This window comes from Haliotis rufescens, unplaced genomic scaffold (genome assembly GCF_023055435.1).
Source record: "Haliotis rufescens isolate VD_foot unplaced genomic scaffold, xgHalRufe1.0.p SCAF_1, whole genome shotgun sequence".
Lineage (NCBI taxonomy): Eukaryota > Metazoa > Mollusca > Gastropoda > Lepetellida > Haliotidae > Haliotis > Haliotis rufescens.
Window position 1 is genome coordinate 990,001 of NW_025963779.1, and position 19,361 is coordinate 1,009,361.

Consider the following 19,361-nt stretch of genomic DNA (forward strand, 5'->3'; position numbering starts at 1 on the left):
TACCCTGCTGCACTATGGAGGACAACCCACCCTCACTATGAAGGACAACCCACCCTGCTACACTATGGAGGACAACCCACCCTGCTGCACTATGAAGGACAACCCACCCTGCTACACTATGAAGGACAACCCACCTTCACTATGGAGGACAACCCACCCTCACTATGGAGGACAACCCACCCTGCTACACTATGAAGGACAACCCACCCTCACTATGAAGGACAACCCACCTTCACTATGGAGGACAACCCACCTGCACTATGAAGGACAACCCACCCTCACTATGAAGGACAACCCACCTTCACTATGGAGGACAACCCACCTTCACTATGGAGGACAACCCACCTGCACTATGAAGGACAACCCACCCTCACTATGAAGGACAACCCACCTTCACTATGGAGGACAACCCACCTGCACTATGAAGGACAACCCACCCTCACTATGAAGGACAACCCACCTTCACTATGGAGGACAACCCACCTTCACTATCGAGGACAACCCACCTGCACTATGAAGGACAACCCACCTTCACTATGAAGGACAACCCACCCTCACTATGAAGGACAACCGACCTTCACTATGGAGGACAACCCACCCTCACTATGAAGGACAACCCACCTTCACTATGGAGGACAACCCACCCTCACTATGAAGGACAACCCACCTTCACTATGAAGGACAACCCACCTTCACTATGGAGGACAACCCACCCTCACTATGAAGGACAACCCACCTTCATTATGGAGGACAACCCACCTTCACTATGGAGGACAACCCAACTTCACTATGGAGGACAACCCACCCTCACTATGAAGGACAACCCACCTTCACTATGAAGGACAACCCACCTTCACTATGGAGGACAACCCACCTTCACTATGAAGGACAACCCACCCTCACTATGAAGGACAACCCACCTTCACTATGGAGGACAACCCACCTTCACTATGGAGGACAATCCACCTTCACTATGAAGGACAACCCACCTTCACTATGAAGGACAACCCACCCTGCTGCAATATGGAGGACAACCCACCCTCACTATGAAGGACAACCCACCTTCACTATGGAGGACAACCCACCTTCACTATGAAGGACAACCCACCTTTACTATGAAGGACAACCCACCCTCACTATGAAGGACAACCCACCCTCACTATGAAGGACAACCCACCTTCACTATGGAGGACAACCCACCCTCACTATGAAGGACAACCCACCCTCACTATGAAGGACAACCCACCTTCACTATGGAGGACAACCCACCCTCACTATGAAGGACAACCCACCCTCACTATGAAGGACAACCCACCTTCACTATGGAGGACAACCCACCTTCACTATGGAGGACAACCCACCCTCACTATGAAGGACAACCCACCTTCACTATGGAGGACAACCCACACTGCTGCACTATGGAGGACAACCCACCCTCACTATGAAGGACAACCCACCTTCACTATGGAGGACAACCCACCCTCACTATGAAGGACAACCCACCTTCACTATGGAGGACAACCCACCCTGCTGCACTATGGAGGACAACCCACCTTCACTATGAAGGACAACCCACCTTCACTATGGAGGACAACCCACCCTGCTACACTATGAAGGACAACCCACCTTCACTATGGAGGACAACCCACCCTCACTATGGAGGACAACCCATCTTCACTATGAAGGAAAACCCACCCTCACTATGAAGGACAACCCACCTTCACTATGGAGGACAACCCACCCTCACTATGAAGGACAACCCACCCTCACTATGAAGGACAACCCACCTTCACTATGTAGGACAACCCACCTTCACTATGGAGGACAACGTAACCTGCTGCACTATGAAGGACAACCCACCCTCACTATGAAGGACAACGTACCCTGCTGCACTATGGAGGACAACCCACCCTCACTATGGAGGACAACGTACCCTGCTGCACTATGAAGGACAACCCACCTTCACTATGGAGGACAACGTACCCTGCTGCACTATGAAGGACAACCCACCCTCACTATGAAGGACAACCCACCTTCACTATGGAGGACAACCCACCCTCACTATGGAGGACAACCCACCTTCACTATGAAGGACAACCCACCCTCACTATGAAGGACAACCCACCTTCACTATGGAGGACAACCCACACTGCTGCACTATGGAGGACAACCCACCCTCACTATGAAGGACAACCCACCTTCACTATGGAGGACAACCCACCCTCACTATGAAGGACAACCCACCTTCACTATGGAGGACAACCCACCCTGCTGCACTATGGAGGACAACCCACCTTCACTATGAAGGACAACCCACCTTCACTATGGAGGACAACCCACCCTGCTACACTATGAAGGACAACCCACCTTCACTATGGAGGACAACCCACCCTCACTATGGAGGACAACCCATCTTCACTATGAAGGAAAACCCACCCTCACTATGAAGGACATCCCACCTTCACTATGGAGGACAACCCACCCTCACTATGAAGGACAACCCACCCTCACTATGAAGGACAACCCACCTTCACTATGTAGGACAACCCACCTTCACTATGGAGGACAACGTAACCTGCTGCACTATGAAGGACAACCCATCCTCACTATGAAGGACAACGTACCCTGCTGCACTATGGAGGACAACCCAACCTCACTATGGAGGACAACGTACCCTGCTGCACTATGAAGGACAACCCACCTTCACTATGTAGGACAACCCACCTTCACTATGGAGGACAACGTAACCTGCTGCACTATGAAGGACAACCCACCCTCACTATGAAGGACAACGTACCCTGCTGCACTATGGAGGACAACCCACCCTCACTATGGAGGACAACCCACCTTCACTATGTAGGACAACCCACCTTCACTATGGAGGACAACGTAACCTGCTGCACTATGAAGGACAACCCACCCTCACTATGAAGGACAACGTACCCTGCTGCACTATGGAGGACAACCCACCCTGCTGCACTATGGAGGACAACGCACCTTCACTATGGAGGACATCGTACCCTGCTGCACTATGGAGGACAACCCACCCTCACTATGGAGGACAACCCACCCTCACTATGAAGGACAACGTACCCTGCTGCACTATGGAGGACAACCCACCTTCACTATGGAGGACAACCCACCCTGCTGCACTATGGAGGACAACCCACCCTCACTATGAAGGACAACCCATCCTCACTATGAAGGACAACCCACCCTGCTGCACTATGGAGGACAACCCACCTTCACTATGAAGGACAACCCACCTTCACTATGGAGGACAACCCACCCTGCTACACTATGAAGGACAACCCACCTTCACTATGGAGGACAACCCACCCTCACTATGGAGGACAACCCATCTTCACTATGAAGGAAAACCCACCCTCACTATGAAGGACATCCCACCTTCACTATGGAGGACAACCCACCCTCACTATGAAGGACAACCCACCCTCACTATGAAGGACAACCCACCTTCACTATGTAGGACAACCCACCTTCACTATGGAGGACAACGTAACCTGCTGCACTATGAAGGACAACCCACCCTCACTATGAAGGACAACGTACCCTGCTGCACTATGGAGGACAACCCACCCTCACTATGGAGGACAACGTACCCTGCTGCACTATGAAGGACAACCCACCTTCACTATGGAGGACAACGTACCCTGCTGCACTATGAAGGACAACCCACCCTCACTATGAAGGACAACGTACCCTGCTACACTATGGAGGACAACCCACCCTGCTGCACTATGGAGGACAACGCACCTTCACTATGGAGGACATCGTACCCTGCTGCACTATGGAGGACAACCCACCCTCACTATGGAGGACAACCCACCCTCACTATGAAGGACAACGTACCCTGCTGCACTATGGAGGACAACCCACCTTCACTATGGAGGACAACCCACCCTGCTGCACTATGGAGGACAACCCACCCTCACTATGAAGGACAACCCATCCTCACTATGAAGGACAACCCACCCTGCTGCACTATGAAGGACAACCCACACTGCTGCACTATGGAGGACAACCCACCCTCACTATGAAGGACAACGTACCCTGCTGCACTATGGAGGACAACCCACCCTCACTATGGTGGACAACCCACACTGCTGCACTATGGAGGACAACCCACCCTCACTATGAAGGACAACCCACCCTGCTGCACTATGGAGGACAACGCACCTTCACTATGGAGGACAACCCACCCTGCTGCACTATGGAGGACAACGCACCTTCACTATGGAGGACATCGTACCCTGCTGCACTATGGAGGACAACCCACCCTCACTATGGAGGACAACCCACACTGCTGCACTATGGAGGACAACCCACCCTGCTACACTATGGAGGACAACCCACCCTGCTGCACTATGGAGGACAACCCACCCTGCTGCACTATGAAGGACAACCCACACTGCTGCACTATGGAGGACAACCCACCCTCACTATGAAGGACAATGTACCCTGCTGCACTATGGAGGACAACCCACCCTCACTATGGAGGACAACCCACACTGCTGCACTATGGAGGACAACCCACCCTCACTATGAAGGACAACCCACCCTGCTGCACTATGGAGGACAACGCACCTTCACTATGGAGGACAACCCACCCTGCTGCACTATGGAGGACAACGCACCTTCACTATGGAGGACATCGTACCCTGCTGCACTATGGAGGACAACCCACCCTCACTATGGAGGACAACCCACACTGCTGCACTATGGAGGACAACCCACCCTGCTACACTATGGAGGACAACCCACCCTGCTGCACTATGGAGGACAACCCACACTGCTACACTATGGAGGACAACCCACACTGCTGCACTATGGAGGACAACCCACCCTGCTGCACTATGGAGGACAACCCACACTGCTGCACTATGGAGGACAACCCACCTTCACTATGGAGGACAACCCACCCTGCTGCACTATGGAGGACAACCCACCCTCACTATGAAGGACAACCCATCCTCACTATGAAGGACAACCCACCCTGCTGCACTATGGAGGACAACCCACACTGCTGCACTATGGAGGACAACCCACCCTCACTATGAAGGACAACCCACCCTCGCTATGAAGGACAACCCACCTTCACTATGGAGGACAACCCACCCTCACTATGGAGGACAACCCACACTGCTGCACTATGAAGGACAACCCACACTGCTGCACTATGAAGGACAACCCACCTTCACTATGAAGGACAACCCAACCTCACTATGGAGGACAACCCACACTGCTGCACTATGGAGGACAACCCACCCTCACTATGAAGGACAACGTACCCTGCTGCACTATGGAGGACAACCCACCCTCACTCTGAAGGACAACGTACCCTGCTGCACTATGGAGGACAACCCACCCTCACTATGAAGGACAACGTACCCTGCTGCACTATGGAGGACAACCCACCCTCACTATGAAGGACAACCCACACTGCTGCACTATGGAGGACAACCCACACTGCTGCACTATGAAGGACAACCCACCTTCACTATGAAGGACAACCCACCCTCACTATGGAGGACAACCCACACTGCTGCACTATGGAGGACAACCCACCCTCACTATGAACGACAACGTACCCTGCTGCACTATGGAGGACAACCCACCCTCACTATGAAGGACATCGTACCCTACTGCACTATGGAGGACAACCCACCCTCACTATGAAGGACAACGTACCCTGCTGCACTATGGAGGACAACCCACCCTGCTGCACTATGGAGGACAACCCACCCTCACTATGAAGGACAACGTACCCTGCTGCACTATGGAGGACAACCCACCCTGCTGCACTATGGAGGACAACCCACCCTCACTATGGAGGACAACCCACCTTCACTATGGAGGACATCCCACCCTGCTGCACTATGGAGGACAACCCACACTGCTGCACTATGGAGGACAACCCACACTGCTGCACTATGGAGGACAACCCACCCTCACTATGGAGGACAACCCACCCTGCTACACTATGGAGGACAACCCACCCTCACTATGGAGGACAACCCACCCTGCTGCACTATGGAGGACAACCCACACTGCTGCACTATGGAGGACAACCCACACTGCTGCACTATGGAGGACAACCCACCCTCACTATGGAGGACAACCCACCCTGCTACACTATGGAGGACAACCCACCCTCACTATGGAGGAGAACCCACCCTGCTGCACTATGGAGGACAACCCACACTGCTGCACTATGGAGGACAACCCACCCTCACTATGAAGGACAACCCACCCTGCTGCACTATGGAGGACAACGCACCTTCACTATGGAGGACATCGTACCCTGCTGCACTATGGAGGACAACCCACCCTCACTATGGAGGACAACCCACACTGCTACACTATGGAGGACAACCCACCCTCACTATGGAGGACAACCCACACTGCTGCACTATGGAGGACAACCCACCCTCACTATGAAGGACAACCCACCCTGCTGCACTATGAAGGACAACGCACCTTCACTATGGAGGACATCGTACCCTGCTGCACTATGGAGGACAACCCACCCTCACTATGGAGGACAACGTACCCTGCTGCACTATGGAGGACAACCCACCCTGCTGCACTATGGAGGACAACCCACCCTTACTATGAAGGACAACCCACACTGCTGCACTATGGAGGACAACGCACCTTCACTATGGAGGACATCGTACCCTGCTGCACTATGGAGGACAATCCACCCTCACTATGGAGGACAACCCACACTGCTACACTATGGAGGACAACCCACCTTCACTATGGAGGACAACCCACCCTCAATATGGAGGACAACCCACACTGCTGCACTATGGAGGACAACCCACCCTGCTGCACTATGGAGGACAATGTACCCTGCTGCACTATGGAGGACAACCCACCCTGCTGCACTATGGAGGACAACCCACCCTCACTATGAAGGACAACGTACCCTGCTGCACTATGGAGGACAACCCACCCTCACTATGGAGGACAACCCACACTGCTGCACTATGGAGGACAACCCACCCTCACTATGGAGGACAACCCACACTGCTGCACTATGGAGGACAACCCACCCTGCTGCACTATGGAGGACAACCCACCTTCACTATGGAGGACAACCCACCCGCATTTTGTAGGACAACCCACTCTAACTACAGAGCACAATCCATCCTCACTACGGAGGACAACCGACCATCACTTTGAAAGAGAACTGACCTTTTTGCTGGGCCTGGCTGCATCTTGCTGCCTGGCGGAGGCCCCTCAACCTGTGGAGGAACACACCAACATAAGTCACATGAAGCACAGTGCTGTGTTATGGTTTTACAGACTTTCAGAGAGACCCTTAATTACGTACAGCTGAAAATCCGAGTAACTCTCCATTCCTTCAAAATAATTGAGCAGAGGTCCACGCAGGAATGGAGAGTTACGAGGATATTCCCCTACTTTAAACTCATCCGTATACTATTACACTTTGATAAAATATTCTCCTGTGGAAAATATTTGAAAAATCAACCAGAACTCTTTGTAGTCTGTATTTATACTGCGTGAGTCGCCCTTGCGTGATGCACGAGGAACGTGTTCTCTGATGCTGTTGCAGGTGCACTAAGCTCCATCTCGAGCTGATATTTACAATGCATGGTACACAGCTCTTCATAATGTCGTGGGGTCCTAAACTGTATTATAAATACATGCTGAAGGGAATCATAGGAAACATAGAGCCCCGAACAAGTATATCTATGTTTACCTGATTTGTTTTTTCTCTTGTCAAAGGTTTATCTTATTGCTTTAAATATGAAATATTGATAACCAGCTGTAACACAACATTATATTCATATGCCTATTACTTTTTACCTTTTAAGCATTATGTAAAATTATGAACATGTTTAATAGCTAATTTCACACCATACCTTCATGTGTCGCCATAGCTGAGGTAACAATCACACATCCTCAAATCAAGCAATGCGGGTTTGAACCCAGATGGCGACATATTTTCCAACAAAATTTTAACTATTCAATTGTCAAAATATTTTTAAAATAGTCCTGTCAAATCCAACTGCAAATTAATTGAAATGTTGGTTCAAGATAATATATATAACCAATAGAATGATGTCACAGATGTGTTTTAATTCCCTGGACCAACCATGACCTACATTAATTGTGTTGATGTGGTAGTTATGTCTCAAGTAGGATACATGTCAATATACCTCTTTTTTTCACTTCATGCTGAATTTGGTCGTACTTTGCAATATATTGAAGGTCAATTACAGCCTGTGATATTTAAACTGACCAAAGTTCCACTAAAATCTTTTTTGAAGCTTTAGTTCTCTTATCATGCTATTTGCATAAACATACTTTTCTGGTTCTAACAAACTTTAATATACAGTGAACTCCATAAAGGATATATCTATTTAGAGAAGGATTGGTGGCTCAGGACTGTTAACCAGCAAATGGTTTTGTATATGTCAATAGGGAAACAGTGTTGTTTGGTTACTATAGGAGAAAGATTTGTCAAGGTTACACCCTGAGAAATGACCTCAAGCTTGTTTGTAGAGGGTTCATGTTTTTCCTCAGTTTCCCTGCCCTCAACCTGTCTGTGTTTCTAAACATGTGTCAGTATCCCTGTCCTCTAGCTGGCTGTGTTTCCTAAACATGCGTCAGTTTCCCTGTCCTCAAGCTGTCTGTGTTTCCTAAACATGCGTCAGATTCCCTGCCCTCAAGCTGGCTGTGTTTCCTAAACATGTGTCAGTATCCCTGTCTTCAAGCTGTCTGTGTTTCCTAAACATGCGTCAGTATCCCTGTCCTCAAGCTGTCTGTGTTTCCTAAACATGCATCAGTATCCCTGTCCTCAAGCTGTCTGTGTTTCCTAAACATGTGTCAGTTTCCCTGCCCTCAAGCTGGCTGTGTTTCCTAAACATGCGTTAGTTTCCCTGTCCCCTAGCTGGCTGTGTTTCCTAACCATGTGTCAGATTCCCTGCCCTCAAGCTGGCTGTGTTTCCTAAACATGCGTCAGTTTCCCTGCCCTCAGGTTGGCTGTGTTTCCTAAACATGTGTCAGTTTCCCCGCCCTCAAGCTGGCTGTGTTTCCTAAACATGCGTCAGTTTCCCTGCCCTCAAGCTGGCTGTGTTTCCTAAACATGTGTCAGTTTCCCTGCCCTCAAGCTGGGTGTGTTTCCTAAACATGCGTCAGTTTCCCTGTCCCCTAGCTTGCTGTGTTTCCTAAATATGCGTCAGTTTCCCTGCCCTCAAGCTGTCTGTGTTTCCTAAACATGTGTCAGTTTCCCTGCCCTCAAGCTGTCGGTGTTTCTAAACATGGGTCAGTTTCCCTGCCCTCAACCTGTCTGTGTTTCTAAACATGCGTCAGTTTTCCTGTCCCCTAGCTGGCTGTGTTTCCTATACATGTGTCAGGTTCCCTGATCTCAAGCTGGCTGTGTTTCCTAAACATCCGTCAGTTTCCCTGTCCCCTAGCTGGCTGTGTTTCCTAAACATCCGTCAGTTTCCCTGTCCCCTAGCTGGCTGCGTTTCCTAAACATGCGTCAGTTTCCCTGATCTCAAGCTGGCTGTGTTTCCTAAACATGCGTCAGTTTCCCTGCCCTCAAGCTGTCTGTTTTCTAAACATGCGTCAGTTTCCCTGCCCTCAAGCTGGCTGGGTTTCCTAAACATGCGTCAGTTTCCCTGCCCTCAAGCTGCCTGTTTTCTAAACATGTGTCAGTTTCCCTGCCCTCTAGCTGGCTGTGTTTCCCAAACATGCGTCAGTTTCCCTGTCCCCTAGCTGTCTATGTCTCCTAAACATGTGTCAGTTTCCCTGCCCTCAAGCTGGCTGGGTTTCCTAAACATGTGTCAGTTTCCCTGTCCCCTAGCTGGCTGTGTTTCCTAAAAATGCGTCAGTTTCCCTGCCCTCAAGCTGGCTGTGTTTCCTAAACATGCGTCAGTTTCCCTGTCCTCTAGCTGTCTGTGTTTCCTAAACATGCGTTAGTTTCCCTGCCCTCAAGTTGTCTGTGTTTCCTAAACATACGTCAGTTTCCCTGTCCTCAAGCTGGCTGTGTTTTCTAAACATGCGTCAGTTTCCCTGCCCTCAAGCTGGCTGTGTCTCCTAAACATGCGTCAGTTTCACTGTCCTCAAGCTGGCTGTGTTTTCTAAACATGCGTCAGTTTCACTGTCCTCAAGCTGGCTGTGTTTTCTAAACATGCGTCAGTTTCCCTGCCCTCAAGCTGGCTGTGTTTCCTAAACATGCGTCAGTTTCACTGTCCTCAAGCTGGCTGTGTTTTCTAAACATGCGTTAGTTTCCCTGCCCTCAAGCTGGCTGTGTCTCCTAAACATGCGTCAGTTTCCCTGTCCTCAAGCTGGCTGTGTTTTCTAAACATGTGTTAGTTTCCCTGCCCTCAAGCTGGCTGTGTCTCCTAAACATGCGTCAGTTTCACTGTCCTCTAGCTGGCTGTGTTTTCTAAACATGCTTTAGTTTCCCTGCCCTCAAGCTGGCTGTGTTTTCTAAACATGCGTCAGTTTCACTGTCCTCAAGCTGGCTGTGTTTTCTAAACATGCGTCAGTTTCACTGTCCTCAAGCTGGCTGTGTTTTCTAAACATGCATCAGTTTCCCTGCCCTCAAGCTGGCTGTGTTTCCTAAACATGCGTCAGTTTCACTGTCCTCAGGCTGTCTGTGTTTTCTAAACATGCGTCAGTTTCCCTGTCCTCAAGCTGGCTGTGTTTTCTAAACATGCGTTAGTTTCACTGTCCTCAAGCTGGCTGTGTTTTCTAAACATGCGTCAGTTTCACTGTCCTCAAGCTGGCTGTGTTTTCTAAACATGCGTCAGTTTCCCTGCCCTCAAGCTGGCTGTGTTTCCTAAACATGCGTCAGTTTCCCTGCCCTCTAGCTGGCTGTGTTTCCTAAACATGCGTCAGTTTCCCTGCCCTCAAGCTGGCTGTGTTTTCTAAACATGCGTTAGTTTCCCTGCCCTCAAGCTGGCTGTGTCTCCTAAACATGCGTCAGTTTCCCTGTCCTCAAGCTGGCTGGGTTTCCTAAACATGTGTCAGTTTCCCTGTCCCCTAGCTGGCTGTGTTTCCTAAAAATGCGTCAGTTTCCCTGCCCTCAAGCTGGCTGTGTTTCCTAAACATGCGTCAGTTTCCCTGTCCTCTAGCTGTCTGTGTTTCCTAAACATGCGTTAGTTTCCCTGCCCTCAAGTTGTCTGTGTTTCCTAAACATGCGTCAGTTTCCCTGTCCTCAAGCTGGCTGTGTTTTCTAAACATGCGTCAGTTTCCCTGCCCTCAAGCTGGCTGTGTCTCCTAAACATGCGTCAGTTTCACTGTCCTCAAGCTGGCTGTGTTTTCTAAACATGCGTCAGTTTCACTGTCCTCAAGCTGGCTGTGTTTTCTAAACATGCGTCAGTTTCCCTGCCCTCAAGCTGGCTGTGTTTCCTAAACATGCGTCAGTTTCACTGTCCTCAAGCTGGCTGTGTTTTCTAAACATGCGTTAGTTTCCCTGCCCTCAAGCTGGCTGTGTCTCCTAAACATGCGTCAGTTTCCCTGTCCTCAAGCTGGCTGTGTTTTCTAAACATGTGTTAGTTTCCCTGCCCTCAAGCTGGCTGTGTCTCCTAAACATGCGTCAGTTTCACTGTCCTCTAGCTGGCTGTGTTTTCTAAACATGCGTTAGTTTCCCTGCCCTCAAGCTGGCTGTGTTTTCTAAACATGCGTCAGTTTCCCTGCCCTCAAGCTGGCTGTGTTTCCTAAACATGCGTCAGTTTCCCTGTCCTCTAGCTGTCTGTGTTTCCTAAACATGCGTTAGTTTCCCTGCCCTCAAGTTGTCTGTGTTTCCTAAACATACGTCAGTTTCCCTGTCCTCAAGCTGGCTGTGTTTTCTAAACATGCGTCAGTTTCCCTGCCCTCAAGCTGGCTGTGTCTCCTAAACATGCGTCAGTTTCACTGTCCTCAAGCTGGCTGTGTTTTCTAAACATGCGTCAGTTTCACTGTCCTCAAGCTGGCTGTGTTTTCTAAACATGCGTCAGTTTCCCTGCCCTCAAGCTGGCTGTGTTTCCTAAACATGCGTCAGTTTCACTGTCCTCAAGCTGGCTGTGTTTTCTAAACATGCGTTAGTTTCCCTGCCCTCAAGCTGGCTGTGTCTCCTAAACATGCGTCAGTTTCACTGTCCTCAAGCTGGCTGTGTTTTCTAAACATGTGTTAGTTTCCCTGCCCTCAAGCTGGCTGTGTCTCCTAAACATGCGTCAGTTTCACTGTCCTCTAGCTGGCTGTGTTTTCTAAACATGCTTTAGTTTCCCTGCCCTCAAGCTGGCTGTGTTTTCTAAACATGCGTCAGTTTCACTGTCCTCAAGCTGGCTGTGTTTTCTAAACATGCGTCAGTTTCACTGTCCTCAAGCTGGCTGTGTTTTCTAAACATGCATCAGTTTCCCTGCCCTCAAGCTGGCTGTGTTTCCTAAACATGCGTCAGTTTCACTGTCCTCAGGCTGTCTGTGTTTTCTAAACATGCGTCAGTTTCCCTGTCCTCAAGCTGGCTGTGTTTTCTAAACATGCGTTAGTTTCACTGTCCTCAAGCTGGCTGTGTTTTCTAAACATGCGTCAGTTTCACTGTCCTCAAGCTGGCTGTGTTTTCTAAACATGCGTCAGTTTCCCTGCCCTCAAGCTGGCTGTGTTTCCTAAACATGCGTCAGTTTCCCTGCCCTCTAGCTGGCTGTGTTTCCTAAACATGCGTCAGTTTCCCTGCCCTCAAGCTGGCTGTGTTTTCTAAACATGCGTTAGTTTCCCTGCCCTCAAGCTGGCTGTGTCTCCTAAACATGCGTCAGTTTCCCTGTCCTCAAGCTGGCTGGGTTTCCTAAACATGTGTCAGTTTCCCTGTCCCCTAGCTGGCTGTGTTTCCTAAAAATGCGTCAGTTTCCCTGCCCTCAAGCTGGCTGTGTTTCCTAAACATGCGTCAGTTTCCCTGTCCTCTAGCTGTCTGTGTTTCCTAAACATGCGTTAGTTTCCCTGCCCTCAAGTTGTCTGTGTTTCCTAAACATGCGTCAGTTTCCCTGTCCTCAAGCTGGCTGTGTTTTCTAAACATGCGTCAGTTTCCCTGCCCTCAAGCTGGCTGTGTCTCCTAAACATGCGTCAGTTTCACTGTCCTCAAGCTGGCTGTGTTTTCTAAACATGCGTCAGTTTCACTGTCCTCAAGCTGGCTGTGTTTTCTAAACATGCGTCAGTTTCCCTGCCCTCAAGCTGGCTGTGTTTCCTAAACATGCGTCAGTTTCACTGTCCTCAAGCTGGCTGTGTTTTCTAAACATGCGTTAGTTTCCCTGCCCTCAAGCTGGCTGTGTCTCCTAAACATGCGTCAGTTTCCCTGTCCTCAAGCTGGCTGTGTTTTCTAAACATGTGTTAGTTTCCCTGCCCTCAAGCTGGCTGTGTCTCCTAAACATGCGTCAGTTTCACTGTCCTCTAGCTGGCTGTGTTTTCTAAACATGCGTTAGTTTCCCTGCCCTCAAGCTGGCTGTGTTTTCTAAACATGCGTCAGTTTCACTGTCCTCAAGCTGGCTGTGTTTTCTAAACATGCGTCAGTTTCACTGTCCTCAAGCTGGCTGTGTTTTCTAAACATGCATCAGTTTCCCTGCCCTCAAGCTGGCTGTGTTTCCTAAACATGCGTCAGTTTCACTGTCCTCAGGCTGTCTGTGTTTTCTAAACATGCGTCAGTTTCCCTGTCCTCAAGCTGGCTGTGTTTTCTAAACATGCGTTAGTTTCACTGTCCTCAAGCTGGCTGTGTTTTCTAAACATGCGTCAGTTTCACTGTCCTCAAGCTGGCTGTGTTTTCTAAACATGCGTCAGTTTCCCTGCCCTCAAGCTGGCTGTGTTTCCTAAACATGCGTCAGTTTCCCTGCCCTCTAGCTGGCTGTGTTTCCTAAACATGCGTCAGTTTCCCTGCCCTCAAGCTGGCTGTGTTTTCTAAACATGCGTCAGTTTCACTGTCCTCAAGCTGGCTGTGTTTTCTAAACATGCGTCAGTTTCCCTGCCCTCAAGCTGGCTGTGTTTCCTAAACATGCGTCAGTTTCCCTGCCCTCTAGCTGGCTGTGTTTCCTAAACATGCATCAGTTTCCCTGCCCTCAAGCTGGCTGTGTCTCCTAAACATGCGTCAGTTTCCCTGCCCTCTAGCTGTCTGTGTTTCCTAAACATGCGTTAGTTTCCCTGCCCTCAAGCTGGCTGTGTCTCCTAAACATGCGTCAGTTTCCCTGTCCTCAAGCTGGCTGTGTTTCCTAAACATGCGTCAGTTTCACTGTCCTCAAGCTGGCTGTGTTTTCTAAACATGCGTCAGTTTCACTGTCCTCAAGCTGGCTGTGTTTTCTAAACATGCGTTAGTTTCCCTGCCCTCAAGCTGGCTGTGTCTCCTAAACATGCGTCAGTTTCACTGTCCTCAAGCTGGCTGTGTTTTCTAAACATGTGTCAGTTTCCCTGTCCCCTAGCTGTCTGTGTTTCCTAAACATGCGTCAGTTTCCCTGCCCTCAAGCTGGCTGTGTTTCCTAAACATGCGTCAGTTTCACTGTCCTCAAGCTGGCTGTGTTTTCTAAACATGCGTCAGTTTCCCTGCCCTCAGGCTGGCTGTGTTTCCTAAACATGTGTCAGTTTCCCTGCCCTCGAGCTGGCTGTGTTTCCTAAACATGCGTCAGTTTCCCTGTCCCCAAGCTGTCTGTGTTTCCTAAACATGCGTCAGTTTCCCTGTCCCCTAGCTGGCTGTGTTTCCTAAACATGCGTCAGTATCCCTGCCCTCAAGCTGGCTGTGCTTCCTAAACATGTGTCAGTTTCCTTGCCCCAAGCTGGCTGTGTTTCCTAAACATGTTTCCTATTCTCTAACTCTTGAAAGCATTATTTTTACTCACTCACCATTTCAGAGAGGCTTGTTGAAACCTGTCAGGTGCATTTTCCCGAGGCAATACACATATTGATAGTCGAATCAGAGACCATTTCACAAAATCAACATCCATGATTGGTACACCTTTGTATGAAAGTGATTTACTTTTCATCTTTTAAACTCCCCAATGATTGACTAAGTTTTTGTGTCAGGGATGTTTTCGATATCTGATCAACTAGGTTGTCGCCTATGGTAGTTGCTATGCATCTTTGTGAGGTGAAGTGAGGTGAGGTGAAATGGGGTTTAACGTTGCGTCCAAGATTATTGCACTTATATAGCGACGTGCATGTACGTGTGTGTGTTTCTGTGGCTGCTTGTACTAGTCCGGACTGATGCCGATTTATAGTGCTAGCTCACTGAGATACCATGCTGCAGTTTAACATGAATACCCCACTCAGACACAGTATACTGACTCCGAGCCGACCAGTCCTTGTTTTAGCCCCTTAATGCCGAGGGCCAGACAGGGTAACAACAAGTACCATCTTTTAACGTCTTTTGGTATGACGCGGTCTGGGCATCTTTGTTAAGCTATATGAGATAAGAACAGAGATATGATTGGAGATCGCATTTTCATTAAAAGGGGCACAACTCTACCCGAGGTGGCGCCAGGGTTGAGCCAAGAAAAGTGGCCTTGATGTGGCAAGGGTAGAAACTAGGCTTTGATATAGGCTAGTCATCTTCCCGAGGCAAGAGAGTTAACTGACTATAAAAGTCCAGTTTCCACACTTGCCCAACTGGGGTGGTACGTATTATGGAGTTATATTTGGGCTGGAATAACGAGTCTATGCATAGTCCAATCAAAATCGCGCAATGAAATCGAAATCTGGTTCGTAAACTGTCATGCAGATTTCGTTCAATTGCAGGATTTGAAATGCATGTGCACTGCCAACTCGCTGTCAACAGATATTTTTCAAATCTTTTTATGTTTTTAATCAAGGTGCCCACCTGATTTGATTTGCAAGACCCGTTTTATCGCAATATAGATGTTGATTATCGATCAGATCATTTTGACTTGGCGCTGCCGTTTTGTTTGAAGCAAATGCAAGTGATATGAGAGGTGGAATCTGATTGGTCCATAGGAGAGGCTTAGAAGGGACATAACTCATAATAGCCACTGGTGGTGCTACGATCGAGCCCAGGAGTTCCAGCCTAGTTCGGCAAGGGTGGAAACTGGAATTTTAAAGTCATTTAACTCTCTTGCCTCTGAAAGATGGTCAAGGTCCGACAAAATGCATGTTTCAGCTGTCAACTTGTGACAGGTAAACAAACATTTGACAAGTTGGTTTGAGTCTACATTAAAGGCCCCTGGGGAATCAGGAATGACTTTCATGACAGATGCCTTTCATGTAGGAAGGCAGAACGAGAACAATTGTCAGTGAGCACTTGAGATATGTGAAAGGTGGAGTGGTGCCAATAGAGCTGTATTGAAAGCAAACATTCATTTTCCAATGAGAGTGGTCACAATAAAGGGTTGTGTGATCTGTATGACTGAGACATAATACAGTTCAGTTTGTGGGAGTATATCACTGTAAGCTGAACTGTTCAGTGTCGTAGTCTAGTGCTTCTTTCAGTGTTGATGCGCTTCCTCTTCGGTCTTGTTATATGTGGAAGGCATATTTTGTTCAGTAAGGATATAATATATATTTTTAATACTTTGTCATCGCTCAGGTTAGGTTTAGGGTTACAGTTTAGTGTATGGGTAGTAGAAGAGTGGTATTAGGTTAGGGTTAGGGTTACAGTTTGGTGTATGGGTAGTAGAAGAGTGGTATTAGGTTAGGGTTAGGGTTACAGTTTGGTGTATGGGTAGTAGAAGAGTGGTATTAGGTTAGGGTTAGGGTTACAGTTTGGTGTATGGGTAGTAGAAGAGTGGTATTAGGTTAGGGTTACAGTTTGGTGTATGGGTAGTAGAAGAGTGGTATTAGGTTAGGGTTACAGTTTGGTGTATGGGTAGTAGAAGAGTGGTATTAGGTTAGGGTTACAGTTTGGTGTATGGGTAGTAGAAGAGTGGTATTAGGTTAGGGTTACAGTTTGGTGTATGGGTAGTAGAAGAGTGGTATTAGGTTAGGGTTAGGGTAACAGTTTGGTGTATGGGTAGTAGAAGAGTGGTATTAGGTTAGAGTTAGGGTTACAGTTTGGTATATGGGTAGTAGAAGAGTGGTATTAGGTTAGGGTTAGGGTTACAGTTTGGTGTATGGGTAGTAGAAGTGTGGTATTAGGTTAGGGTTACAGTTTGGTGTATGGATAGTAGAAGAGTGGTATTAGGTTAGGGTTAGGGTTACAGTTTGGTGTATGGGTAGTAGAAGAGTGGTATTAGGTTAGGGCTAGGGTTACAGTTTGGTGTATGGGTAGTAGAAGAGTGGTATTAGGTTAGGGTTAGGGTAACAGTTTGGTGTATGGGTAGTAGAAGAGTGGTATTAGGTTAGGGTTAGGGTTACAGTTTGGTGTATGGGTAGTAGAAGAGTGGTATTAGGTTAGGGTTACAGTTTGGTGTATGGGTAGTAGAAGAGTGGTATTAGGTTAGGTTACAGTTTGGTATATGGGTAGTAGAAGTGTGGTATTAGGTTAGGGTTACAGTTTGGTGTATGGGTAGTAGAAGAGTGGTATTAGGTTAGGGTTAGGTTTACAGTTTGGTGTATGGGTAGTAGAAGAGTGGTATTAGGTTAGGGTTAGGGTTACAGTTTGGTGTAAGGGTAGTAGAAGAGTGGTATTAGGTTTGGTTACAGTTTGGTATATGGGTAGTAGAAGTGTGGTATTAGGTTAGGGTTACAGTTTGGTGTATGGGTAGTAGAAGAGTGGTATTAGGTTAGGGTTACAGTTTGGTGTATGGGTAGTAGAAGAGTGGTATTAGGTATGGGTTAGGGTAACAGTTTGGTGTATGGGTAGTAGAAGAGTGGTATTAGGTTAGGGTTAGGGTTACAGTTTGGTGTATGGGTAGTAGAAGAGTGGTATTATGTTAGGGTTAGGGTTACAGTTTAGTGTATGGGTAGTAGAAGAGTGGTATTAGGTTAGGGTTAGGGTTACAGTTTGGTGTATGGGTAGTAGAAGAGTGGCATTAGGTTAGGGTTAGGGTTACAGTTTGGTGTATGGGTAGTAGAAGAGTGGTATTAGGTTAGGTTTACAGTTTGGTGTATGGGTAGTAGAAGAGTGGTATTAGGTTAGGGTTAGGGTTACAGTTTGGTGTATGGGTAGTAGAAGAGTGGTATTAGGTTAGGGTTAGGGTTAGGATTACAGTTTGGTGTATGGGTAGCTGAAGAGTGGTATTAGGTTAGGGTTAGGGTTACAGTTTGGTGTATTGGTAGTAGAAGTGTGGTATTAGGTTAGGTTTACAGTTTGGTGTATGGGTAGTAGAAGAGTGGTATTAGGTTAGGGTTACAGTTTGGTGTATGGGTAGTAGAAGAGTGTTATTAGGTTAGGGTTACAGTTTGGTGTATGGGTAGTAGAAGAGTGGTATTAGGTTAGGGTTAGGGTAACAGTTTCGTGTATGGGTAGTAGAAGAGTGGTATTAGGTTAGGGTTAGGTTTACAGTTTGGTGTATGGGTAGTAGAAGAGTGGTATTAGTTTAGGGTTAGGGTTACAGTTTGGTGTATGGGTAGTAGAAGAGTGGTATTAGGTTAGGTTTACAGTTTGGTGTATGGGTAGTAGAAGAGTGGTATTAGGTTAGGGTTACAGTTTGGTGTATGGGTAGTAGAAGAGTGGTATTAGTTTAGGGTTAGGGTTACAGTTTGGTGTATGGGTAGTAGAAGAGTGGTATTAGGTTAGGGTTAGGGTTACAGTTTGGTGTATGGGTAGTAGAAGAGTGGTATTAGGTTTGGTTACAGTTTGGTGTATGGGTAGTAGAAGAGTGGTATTAGGTTAGGGTTAGGGTTACAGTTTGGTGTATGGGTAGTAGAAGAGTGGTATTAGTTTAGGGTTAGGGTTACAGTTTGGTGTATGGGTAGTAGAAGAGTGGTATTAGTTTAGGGTTAAGGTTACAGTTTGGTGTATGGGTAGTAGAAGAGTGGTATTAGGTTAGGGTTAGGGTTACAGTTTGGTGTATGGGTAGTAGAAGAGTGGTATTAGGTTAGGGTTAGGGTTACAGTTTAGTGTATGGGTAGTAGAAGAGTGGCATTAGGTTAGGGTTAGGGTTACAGTTTGGTGTATGGGTAGTAGAAGAGTGGCATTAGGTTAGGGTTAGGGTTACAGTTTGGTGTATGGGTAGTAGAAGAGTGGTATTAGGTATGGGTTAGGGTAACAGTTTGGTGTATGGGTAGTAGAAGAGTGGTATTAGTTTAGGGTTAGGGTTACAGTTTGGTGTATGGGTAGTAGAAGAGTGGTATTAGTTTAGGGTTAAGGTTACAGTTTGGTGTATGGGTAGTAGAAGAGTGGTATTAGGTTAGGGTTAGGGTTACAGTTTGGTGTATGGGTAGTAGAAGAGTGGTATTAGGTTAGGGTTAGGGTTACAGTTTGGTGTATGGGTAGTAGAAGAGTGGCATTA

General features: G+C 47.9%; 1 protein-coding gene across 1 annotated transcript in view; it reads right to left on the reverse strand.

The window, feature by feature from the left end:
* LOC124128493 (hydroxyacid-oxoacid transhydrogenase, mitochondrial-like) overlaps positions 1–19,361 on the reverse strand; it is a 51,373-nt gene that overhangs the window by 27,946 nt on the left and 4,066 nt on the right. The window contains exon 2 of the mRNA XM_046491927.1: positions 7,225–7,274. Within this exon, the coding sequence (XP_046347883.1) occupies positions 7,225–7,274 (50 nt within the window). The remainder of the gene's footprint in view (positions 1–7,224; positions 7,275–19,361) is intronic.